Source organism: Solea solea, chromosome 19 (genome assembly GCF_958295425.1).
Source record: "Solea solea chromosome 19, fSolSol10.1, whole genome shotgun sequence".
NCBI classification, from domain to species: Eukaryota; Metazoa; Chordata; class Actinopteri; order Pleuronectiformes; family Soleidae; genus Solea; species Solea solea.
This window is the reverse complement of record NC_081152.1, coordinates 9483150-9494875: the sequence shown is the minus strand read 5'-3', so window position 1 is coordinate 9494875 and position 11726 is coordinate 9483150. Positions and strand designations below refer to the sequence as shown.

Sequence of the window (11726 nt, the reverse complement as noted above, 5' to 3'; positions counted from 1 at the left end):
CCATCATTACAATAAATACTTATTACTCTGCGTACTTTACTCAACCTTGATAGGTTGACTAAAATGAAGAAATTGTGGCAAGTGGACTGGTTCTAAATTGTAAACGGTAGGGGGCAGCTATACCCCGCTGTTGCGTCTGCGCTGCCAAAACCAAAGAAGAAGAAACATAAACCTAATTTCCGCCGGACGTGCAAGAGAGAAGCGGAACACCGTGGCGCTGTTCTTGAAAACATAACAGTACTAAATTCTGAATTACAGCTTTGTAAGTGTTTTGTTACTCATTACACAAGTTAAACTGAAGTGTTCTAGAAATATTTATTCACTGTAGATGTGAAAACGTGCACAGTATTATGTGGTAGGTTGCTGTTTTCTCGATGCCATGTAGCCAGCGTCATCGAGTAAAATCATGTCAAACTAAACGCGCACTTTTATTCAAACTGGGGGGCGCGAGTCCTAACTAAAGTTTAGCAGGCGGAACTTTTGGTCTCGCTGTAAGCTGGACTCATTTAAGTGACGTACCACAACAAAACCTACACTGGTGACAGGATTTGGATAATAAGGAAGTTTCTGAGGGGCAAAAAGAAAACTGTGTAACTAACAACAAGCCAACGTCAGCCGAACGGAACAATGATTCACGACGACCAAAACCCAAGACCAGAAAATGCCACCAAAGACCTCTCTGTGTGTTGTGTCTCAAAACATTGGCAGGGGACAGCATTTGTATTGTTAAAACAAAAAAATTAATTGCACAGCAAATGATTGATATTTGTAAAGTAGTCTTTGTTATCCAAATGTATTTATTGTTTAAAAAATGACGCTATTATAGTTATAATTGCACATTTCATATTTTTATTAGAAAATCACTTTCTCACAAAACAATATTGAGGTTATTTCGCTAAAGCAAAAATGTCGCGGGGCCCCCGGGAAATTTCTTCTTCCAAAGGGGGGCCCAACAAAAAAAGTTTGGGAACCACTGCTATAAATTATTATTCGCAGCCTAAGAAACTAAAGACAGGAAGAGAAGTCCGCGAATGAGTCTCACATGCTGTTTCATTCCACATACGACATCACAACTGTTTAAAACAAGTGTTTTTCATTTTCGACAAGTCTTAATTTAATATAGTGCTTCTTTATGTCGTTTTTGTATTTTTAGAAATGCATTATACGTTTCACAAATCTGAAATGGTATTTTTAACAACCTGTTTATAATCTCAGTTTATGTGTAGGCGTAACTTCTTCAGCATCAAAATGGTATCCAAGAAATAGAAGAGAAATGTCTGTTAACATTTTTTAACATAAAAACATTTAAATGAACCCTTTTAGCCCTTATTTGTAAGATCCTTACAAATAATGTGCACCGTGCCAGGATCTATAAACTTGAGTATGACATTAAGTATGATGTATGTTAAGTGTAAAGTGGTAGGTAGTATTGTAGAAGAAGGTTATAGCAGTGCACACTGTGAGATGGTCATTCTAAATGTCCTGTCATAAACGTTTTGCAGACTATATTTAGTTGCAAAATTGTGTCATGGCCATCTTTGAACCTCTCTCATCATTGTTTAAGACCAAAGAAATCACCATAATTGTTTCATGTGTGGTCATCTTTCATCTGGGGCAGCCCAGAATCATTCAAAATGTAGCGGACAATTTTGCCACTGATCACTTTTGTCATTTGTTATTTCAGTGTGACAATGCCTCTGTCCACGCAGTCACAGGCTGATGATGAACAATACGTGTTAGTAGCCAGTTTGGATAATGCCCGCAATCTCTCCAACATACTGAAAGCTATCACCTTCAAAGACCATGCCATCTTTAACGCTACACCCAACGGCTTGAAGGTCACCGTGGAGGACTCCAAGTGTCTGCAAGCCAATGCTTTCATTCAGGTGTGTTTGATTAACATTTATAATGATCATGTATCTCCTTTGATACAATGAATAACTTATTCATTTTATTACAGGCTGAGATATTTCAAGAGTTCACCATAAAAGAAGATGTGGTGGGTTTCCAGGTCAATCTCACTGTTCTGTTGGACTGTCTCAATATCTTTGGAGGAAGCACAGTGCCAGGTAAACTAAAAGGAAAGCAAAAAATAAGAGAGGAAACAAACCACATACTTGTATTTGCACAATTGTCTACATTAGTTCATTTTTAGCCATATAATTATCCCTCTCAGGTCTCACCATGCTCATTATCACCCTTGTCTGGTGTCAGGAGTATCAACAGCCTTGCGGATGTGCTACAGAGGATATGGTTATCCCCTGACCTTGTTCCTGGAGGAGGGTGGTGTGGTGACTGTGTGTAAGATCAACACACAAGAACCAGAGGAGCCCATTGACTTTGAGTTCTGCAGCACCAACGTCACTAACAAGGTGAGTTTCTACATTTTCATATAATGAAACTGGAATACAACAGTTGTATTTATAAAATCAAGTGTCAAGCCAATAATAATCACTTCTTATAGCTCCTACAGCTACTACTGAACATTTTAGATTTAGGACCATGGAAGACAGTTGTACTGTGAAAACAGTAACTGTTTACATAAAGTTGATGAAGAACAGTATAAATGATTACTTCATATCTGTCTTTTCGTCTTTTTAAGGTGATCCTGGTGTCAGAGAGCCTAAAAGAACCCTTCTCTGAACTGGATATGACCAGTGAGGTGCTCCAGATCACCATGTCTCCAAGCCAGCCGTACTTTAGGTTTGTTGTCATTCAAGAAAACTATTATTCCCCTCATCAGTTATTGTGCTCTTATTTATATAGCATTAGCAAACAAAGATGTGGTGTTACATCAAGTGAACGATTTAAAAGGGATATAACTAATGTATTCCTTATTGTCCTTGTTGTCAAATATTATAATAAATAATGAGTGTTTCATAATACTGTCATTGTCATTTAAATTATCAAGGCATTACTACTTAATGTATGATTTTGTACAGACATTTAATCTTTAAACAATAATTAAATCAACCAAATAGTCTTTTCATGGAAGCAGGCAAAACAAATGTGTATATTATTTGGAATATACAGATTCTAACCTTTTCTTTGACTGATTTTTTTTTTCCTCCTCTGCTCAGGCTGTCAACTTTTGGGAATTCTGGAAATGCTCATTATGATTATCCCAAAGACTCAGAGATGATGGAGCTGTTTCGGTGCACCAAAACACAAACCAACAGGTGAGCTCGGCGTCATAGCAGTGAATGAATTAGTGTGAACATTTTCCCATGGATACTCTTCAACTTTGATAAATCAATACACACCAGCAATCAAATTGATGTTATCACTATTGTGTAGATTGCAAAGCACCCTACAACTTAAGCAGAGCTCTGTCCACCAGAGTGTGTATGTGACAACATCCGTGAGTGTGTAGGACTTTTAGTTAGTAGATCGAGCATCAGAATATCGAGCATCAGAATATTAAGTACTTTCAGGATATGAATAGCCTTTTAAGTGCACTTGTAATTGGCATCGAACAATCAAAAAGGTGAATGAATAAATTGCAGCCTTTTTGATTTGCTCATTGCATTATTTCATATTGTAATTTACGTTTGTTGTCAGGAAACATTCACTCACAACAGTAGATATCATAAATACTGTCTATCACTTGTTGTATTAAAATGACACACACCACACAGAGCACTTTGTGTTATTAAAGCTCTTGATTCTTTTTTGTCCCTTCTGTTTAATGCTGACAGGTATAAGATGTCCCTGCTGAAGCCTTCCACCAAAGCCCTGGCTTTGTCCAGTAAAGTGTCTGTGAGGACAGACAGCAGGGGTTTCCTCTCTCTGCAGTACCTGGTCAGGAACGATGATGGACAGATTTGTTTTGTAGAATATTACTGTTGCCCTGATGAGGAGGTGGAGTGATCACGGAGCACATACATTAACCCTCCTTTTAAATAAGCACTTTCACTTCAGAAGAGCCCAGATGCTTTGACCAAGAATAAGAAGACTAAGGACGCAGCACAGCCATTGAATAAAAAGCAGGATGATTTGTTGGCAAAATGGACCCAGTGAGAAAGTTGGCATTGTTTTAACAACCTGTTCATAATTTGCCATATGCTGACATTGAAGTGGAACATTACTGGTGTAATGTACTAGTGTTACTATGGAGACCCAGCTACTTTCATTTGATTTCACTGCCTGTAACGAGCATGTAGCTTAGATTTATCTGCATATGCATTACTACTCTGCTATAATGTGCCCCTGTTGAATTGTGTATGCGGACACCTTTCAAGACTTGAAATAGACATGATACCGACAAAAGGTTAGATTTTTTTTTGTTTTATTACCATGGCATAGAAAACAATTGTAGACAAACACAAACTGATGATAAAGGAAAAGTCAGCATCATAAAAGCTCATACTTTTATGACCAGCAACGCCATAATATTTATGATGTATGAATCCACACACAATGTCAATAAAGGCCAGATGTTATGTGCATAATTAAGATTGTCTCTAGGTCAATCAAATATGTGATGTTTCTGTGATGATGCGTTATTATAATCATATTATAATCAGTCTTCGGTGAGACAAAACTGAACCAAAACCACATTAAGTCATTCACTCATCTCCATATAGTCCACACAGCTACCTGCGTGCCATCCTTTGCCTTATGTAACCATTAACTTTCTTTTTCTTTGCCACTCTGGGCGCCGGTGGTTCTGTTTCAATGAGAACAGGCTTCTCCTCAGCAGGTGTCCGGAAGACGTCAGCTGTAACGTCCGTGGTCAAATCAGTCTTGGCTTCAGTCCTCTTCGTTTTCTGCATCTCCTTCACCATCTGCTTCTCACGGACCTTTGCCGCTGCTGCAAGTCGAATCTCTCTGCGGTGCTAGAGGTGTGAAAAGAAGGGAAACGTATGCAGTTTTAGAAAAAAATTAAAAACAGCTTCTACAGGTTACAGTGTCAAGCATTTAGTGTGACCACCCTTTCCAGTTCAAATGCCAATGACTGCAGAATTTGAGAGACATAATAAGTTGAGCATTGAGACTTTTGCACAGTACTGTAAACTTAAACTTTGTAATATAAATGGTTTGTATTTATATAGCACTTTTCTAGTCTTGATGACCACAGTTTTTGCCATTCATCTATCACTTACACTTTCATACAGCGCACTTATGTGCAGCATGTAATGCAGTGCATTTTCTATCACTCATCTTTCATACCCACTCACACGCTGCCGACACAGCCATCAGGAGCAATTTGGGGTTAAGTGTCTTGCCTGAGGACACATCGGCATGTAGACTTGTGGAGCCGGGAATCAAACCCACAAACTTTGAGTTGAAGGATGACTCGCTCTACCTAATAATACTAATAACACTCACTGTTGCAGAAAGTATACTAGTCTTGACCACCAACAAGCACAATTTAAATACAGAAATACTATGCATACAATTTCAACAGATATGGACTGGCTTTTACCATGTTTGGAGACTTGAAGTCTGGGTTTTCAAAGAGCGTAGGGCCCCCAAAGCTCCCCTGAAAGATCTTAATGAGGTTGAGAACAAAGCGAGGTCCGATCTCCACCAGAGAGGCGTCCTCCTCGATGATCTGAACATGGACAGAAAAGGCAGAAATTATTGAGGAAATGCATTAAAAACAATTAAAAAACTGAAAATGAAGAACACCCACAGTGGAAGATAAAAACTTCCTCTGACAACGAAGTCATTTAAAGAAAAAAAAAAAATGTACCTGGTAGTTTCTAAACCATATCCTGTTGTCTGCAATGGTGAATGTGAAGACATGGTCAACAAAAGGCTGACTCTTAGGGTGGTAGCGTGGAGTGGAAAACGTCTGCAACAGTAAAACACAGATTAGATGTACCACTTGCTCAGGTTTCAATCAAAATAATGTTATAACGTAGTTTCATTATTGTATGCAGTTTCAAACAGGCATTTTCTATACAGACCTGGGTGAATAGCTCCTTCAATAAAGCATACTGAGGCTCACTGTCAAATTTCTGTGGGTTAAAATAATTCACAAACAGTATTAGTCATTGTTTAGTTGTTGGCAAGTATTACCATTCAAAGAATTGGTCAGCAACATGAAAATTATTTCTAATTTTTAAGTAATAGAGATCCCCACGCCAAGGATGGGAACTTGCGCCCTAGAGTCTGTATTTTCATACTGAGATTAGTATGATATCACAAGACAATCACAAGTAGAATTAGCAATTATTTGTTATTTCAAGAAACTCAAATGTCAGGATTTCCCAGCCACTTTATTCCAATTCAACTGGTTTTTTTTTACTAATCAGTAATATGATCTCACGATACATTCTCTTTGAATTAGGGCCGCCCCCTTTGGTCGACCATTGTGTTGAAAATCAACAAAATATTCAGTTTGCTGGTCACTGGTACTCACTGGATCAAATGACAACAGTGGCCTGGATCCTTTGAGACAGTTTCCTGTCATCTTGAGTTCAGCCAATGTATGAACTGTGGAGGAGAAAATAAGACGTTTTTTTTTTCTGTGACATGCGACAATGTAATTATAATGTTGAATTTTAGGATTGAACAAAATAAGTTACTCACTATTCTGAACTAGAAACTTTGCAGAAGGTCCATGAGGGCTGTTAGAAATCCTAGGGACAAAAATATGATTGAATCTTTAAATATGCTTGAGATTAGAGGAAAGCATTTACAGAATGTAACAAAGATAATACACTCACCACATGTAGAGGTCCTGCTTCTTCTTGGCCTCAAAAAATAGGCACTTGTTGCAGTTTTTAATTTCACACACCTGCAATATAATTTATATTAACAATACTGTTGTGTGTATATAATCACATGAGAGGGAGGTTAATAAATAAACAAACAACACACTCACCTCATTGATAACAAACAGCTTGTCCTTTCTGTCCATTTTTGTATCTAACATAAGAAACATAACATTTATTATTATGATGATGATAACCACAGCAATACTCATACGAGAAAACACAGGTGTCTATGGATACTGTGGACAAATACCATTTAGTGTATGTGACCCACCTGCTTTTGAATGAGGCATCATGGTCCTCAGGTCCTGCATCAGGTGCCTTGTTCTGAAGTTGATGCCTCTTGAGGAGAAGATGAGGACTCTTTCCTTGTTGGTCCATTTGCCCTGTTAAAAGTTTCCACAACTTAAAAACAAACTACAACTGTCCTCTTATGTAAAAATATTTTTGCTTTTTAACTAGGATATTCATGTAGTCCAATATATTGTATTAAATGTAATATTTGGCTAATTTAATAAAGTTAGTCATTAGTGGACAACTCATAGTACTGTTTAAATTTAAATTTAAACGATATATTCTGAAACCAAATACATGTCAATATTATATACGTTTTCGTAGTGATATAATAGCCAATGCTACAGGATTAGTGATAACTAAAAGCCACCATTGTAAACCAAAAACAAAATAGCTGCAGAAATTCTGGAATTAGCCGTATAGCTAACGAACTGCAGTGGCTTAATAACAAGCCTGAGAACTTACCCCCGACACCGGAGCTGGAACAGTGATTTCATTATTATTCTCCTGTTCGGTTTCAATCGATGCATCGGCTCCGTCTGCAACAATTTTTACTTTCTTTGCCTTTTTACCGACGAGAGTCTGTCCCCCACGTTTTCTCTTGAACGCTGCCATGACTGTTTCCTACAACGCAGATACAACTCTCGCGTGACCATAGAAAAACGTAACACGTGGTCGCGGACGGTGAATAAAAGTGGCCTCCTAGTGGCGCGGAGGTGGTACTGTAGGAATATAATATAATATAATATAATATAATATAATATAATATAATATAATATAATATAATATAATATGATATAATATAATATAATATAATATAATATAATATAAATTACCCGTATTATATGTTGTTCTTATTAATTGTATGTGCTATTATTTATGGGTTTTTTTTTAGTAGTATGTTGGTTGTACATGTTCAGTTACTTGTTTTTTTTTGCTATATAACCTGATGTCGACAGTTTTATTTGACTTTAAAATGTGCTTGATCTGTTTCGTATGTTCAAATAAAATGTTTTTTTTAAACAAAAAACATGTCGAAGACGGTCACGAGTCTTGCACTTTAACCAGTAGGAACAATAGAAAAGGAGCACGTGTCAGCTTTCGGCCAATCGAATTCAAATCTTTTTCTCGCGCTCAGTATAAATACACCCCTCTAACGGCAGGTCGTCAGTTATTTCTTACGCAGGAACATTTACTCCTGTTTGTGAGAGTAATTTTACTTTTTTCCTCTTCGTAGTTCACTTTGAGTTCCACCAAACTACTAGAAACATGGTAAGAATTCGTATGTATTTTTCTGCTATTCAGGCATTAATTTGTTTTGCCGAGAATCAAACGTTATGTGTATTAAGCAGTGTGCTATATCTTGACTTATCTGTCCTAAATGTTTAAGAAAAGATTTTAGCTTAATCAAATATGTCGTTTTTGTTTTGTTTTTTTTGGTTACTTTCTATTAAGAGCCACTGTAAAGGCCTCGGGCCAAATTAAAGGCCAGTACTGCTTTTAGAGCTGAAACGATTAATCGATTCTTCATCAATTACTAAATTAATCGACAACTATTTTGATAATCGATTAATCGGTTTGAAGCTTTTTTCATGATTAAAACAAGATTTCTGATTGTTTAAGCTTCTTTAATGTGAATATTTTCTCAGTTTCTTTGCTCTGGATAACAAAGAAATTATTAAAAGTCAATCATTTTGGTTTGTGGACAAAACAAGACATTTGAGAACATCATAATTTCCAGGTTTGACGAACACCGATCAACATTTTTTAAGGTTTTCTGATATTTTATGGACCAAACGATTAATCGATTAATCGAGAAAATAATCGAACGATTAATCTATTATGAAAATAAGCGTTAGTTGCAGCTCTAGCTGCTTTATATAAATGCATTATTTGTGCCCTTTATAGAAGTCTTGAAGTTGAAAAGTAAGGTTGTCCCCTTTGTGAATGCCCCCCTTGCATTTTTCGGAAGTAAATAGAAAATGTTCACGAATCAGAAAGTGTTATAAATTAACAGCCTCTTGGACTATCCAGTCCATGTTTAGTCTAAAGATTAATGGTTTTTGATCTGGACCTCGTCTTATGTGGTGTGGATGCAGAAAAAAACAGTGAAATGCACCTTTCTTGGATTTTGACAAATGCGTAGAATGTTTTACAAATTGTCGTTTAAGTAATTTACTTCCTCTGGGACTATCCATTCCAGGTGTGACAGTTCTAAATTGACATTGTGGATCTAGACCTGGTCCATTGTGGTTTAGATGCAGAAAATGCAGTGAAATGTCCCTTTTTTCTGGAATTTCTTCCAAGTAAAATTAAAGTGGTGGGGGTCGGCAGGAGTTCAGACAATGATAAAGTTTATTTCAAATGCCTAATATGTACAGTCAATGCAGGAAGAGGTGACATAAACAAGGATCAGCTACTTTCTTCAATGAACTTGAAGGAGAAAATGTCTCTTCCAGCACGATTATCATCTCTGATATGGTCTATGACATAACATGTGCAACTGGCTGAAAGTATTTCCTTAAGGATGTCCATTAAAATATATGCACTTTTTTTTCCTTTTCACAGCGTGAGTGTATCTCCATCCACGTTGGTCAGGCTGGAGTCCAGATTGGCAATTCCTGCTGGGAGCTTTACTGCCTGGAACATGGGATCCAGCCGGACGGGCAGATGCCCAGTGGCAAGACTCGTGGAGGAGGAGACGATTCCTTCAACACCTTCTTCAGTGAGACTGGAGCTGGAAAGCACGTCCCCAGAGCTGTATTCGTTGACCTGGAGCCCACTGTCATTGGTTGGTGTTATCACTTTCTCAATGCAGGCAAATGTGTTTTTTAGATGCACAGTCCTTGGAATTTTAAACCATGTAATTGATATATTCCCTTAGATGAGGTGCGCTCTGGAATTTATCGCCAGTTATTCCACCCTGAGCAGCTGATCACAGGGAAGGAGGATGCTGCCAACAATTACGCCCGTGGACACTACACCATCGGGAAAGAGCTCATTGACTCAGTGCTGGACAGGATCCGCAAACTGGTGGGTAACTTAAAGTCAGGAGTAACATTTTAACGGTTAACTCGTCTGGGTTTCTCTAAGGTGAATGCAGTCTTTGGAAGGATAAAATAACAAATGATAAATTAGCCTTATCTAAATAAACATTTATTGAACAACATGTATGCACTGTGTCTTCTCTGGAGTTGTGTGTTTTACATAAAATTTATGAACTTCATGTTAAGTGCATGAAATGGGTAATCACCAAACATTTATCAAATGTTTGGAAGAAAAAAATAAAGTTTAAGTTGGCAGCATATATCCGCTTTCTGAGAACAAGGTTGTAAAACCTGCATAAATGGACTGGATTAATCTACTTAATTTTTTTAAATTCTATTCAAAATATCCAACATAAACCATTATGTATTTAGTATTTGATCACTGTCTCCCTCTCTGCCCTCAGGCTGACCAGTGCACTGGTCTTCAGGGTTTCCTGGTTTTCCACAGCTTTGGAGGAGGCACCGGCTCTGGCTTCACCTCCCTGCTGATGGAGCGTCTCTCCGTTGACTATGGCAAGAAGTCCAAGCTGGAGTTCTCCATTTACCCAGCTCCCCAGGTGTCCACTGCTGTGGTAGAGCCCTACAACGCCATCCTGACCACCCACACCACACTGGAGCACTCAGACTGTGCCTTTATGGTGGATAATGAGGCCATCTACGACATCTGCCGCAGGAACATGGACATCGACCGTCCCAGCTACACCAACCTGAACAGGCTGATCAGTCAGATTGTGTCCTCCATCACCGCTTCCCTGCGTTTTGACGGTGCCCTCAATGTCGATCTGACGGAGTTCCAAACCAATCTGGTGCCATATCCTCGTATCCACTTCCCTCTTGCCACCTACGCCCCCGTCATCTCTGCTGAGAAGGCATACCATGAGCAGCTCACAGTGGCCGAGATCACAAGCGCCTGCTTCGAGCCGGCCAATCAGATGGTGAAATGTGACCCTCGCCACGGTAAGTACATGGCCTGCTGCCTGCTGTACCGCGGTGATGTGGTGCCTAAAGATGTCAACGCTGCCATCGCCACCATCAAGACCAAGCGCTCCATCCAGTTTGTGGACTGGTGCCCCACTGGTTTCAAGGTCGGCATCAACTACCAGCCACCTACTGTTGTTCCTGGAGGAGACTTGGCCAAGGTCCAGAGGGCTGTGTGCATGCTGAGCAACACCACCGCTATTGCCGAGGCCTGGGCTCGACTTGACCACAAGTTTGACCTGATGTATGCCAAACGCGCCTTTGTTCACTGGTATGTGGGTGAAGGTATGGAGGAGGGAGAGTTCTCTGAGGCCAGGGAGGACATGGCAGCACTTGAGAAAGATTATGAGGAGGTTGGAACTGACAGTGTAGGGGATGAGGATGAAGAAGGGGAGGAATATTAAACGGACATGTTTCATTACTGTACTGTAATTGCTGTTTCTGTTTGTTTTTTACAAATCTATAATTGCACTTTTTTCCACTTCTGTTTCTGCTTTCATTACATAGGACCTGTATCAATGTTGTCTTGTTCTGATCTGTCCCTGTGTTGATAAAAAAAAATAAAGTTCACTGAGTGCATTAATGTTTCCTCTCAAATATCCTCCATACAATAGAAAGACAGTATTGTCCTTGATTGAAGTAGTTTGAATTCTATTCCAGACTTTTCCCCCAGTTTGGCTGT

The 11726-nt window shown here is 38.7% G+C and overlaps 3 protein-coding genes across 3 annotated transcripts; 2 read left to right on the top strand and 1 right to left on the bottom strand.

Annotated features, from left to right (window-relative positions):
- The first annotated feature begins 162 nt into the window (after positions 1 to 162).
- Positions 163 to 4451, top strand: rad1 (RAD1 homolog (S. pombe)). The gene is made up of 7 exons (XM_058618263.1): positions 163 to 262; positions 1685 to 1886; positions 1961 to 2069; positions 2215 to 2372; positions 2603 to 2703; positions 3081 to 3179; positions 3699 to 4451. Exons 2-7 carry the CDS (start codon positions 1692 to 1694, stop codon positions 3868 to 3870), a joined length of 834 nt encoding a protein of 277 aa, XP_058474246.1. The 5' UTR covers positions 163 to 262; positions 1685 to 1691; the 3' UTR covers positions 3871 to 4451.
- A 35-nt stretch (positions 4452 to 4486) lies between these two features.
- On the bottom strand, positions 4487 to 7669 carry bxdc2 (brix domain containing 2). The gene is made up of 10 exons (XM_058618262.1): positions 7485 to 7669; positions 7000 to 7111; positions 6836 to 6879; positions 6678 to 6748; positions 6541 to 6590; positions 6371 to 6444; positions 5916 to 5966; positions 5699 to 5800; positions 5429 to 5557; positions 4487 to 4838 (listed from the first exon to the last, which is right to left on the bottom strand). Exons 1-10 carry the CDS (start codon positions 7632 to 7634, stop codon positions 4596 to 4598), a joined length of 1026 nt encoding a protein of 341 aa, XP_058474245.1. The 5' UTR covers positions 7635 to 7669; the 3' UTR covers positions 4487 to 4595.
- Positions 7670 to 8138: 469 nt separating this feature from the next.
- Positions 8139 to 11623, top strand: LOC131446809 (tubulin alpha-1B chain-like). Its single transcript, XM_058618261.1, has 4 exons — positions 8139 to 8291; positions 9588 to 9810; positions 9904 to 10052; positions 10471 to 11623. Exons 1-4 carry the CDS (start codon positions 8289 to 8291, stop codon positions 11446 to 11448), a joined length of 1353 nt encoding a protein of 450 aa, XP_058474244.1. The 5' UTR covers positions 8139 to 8288; the 3' UTR covers positions 11449 to 11623.
- The last annotated feature ends 103 nt before the right edge of the window (positions 11624 to 11726 follow it).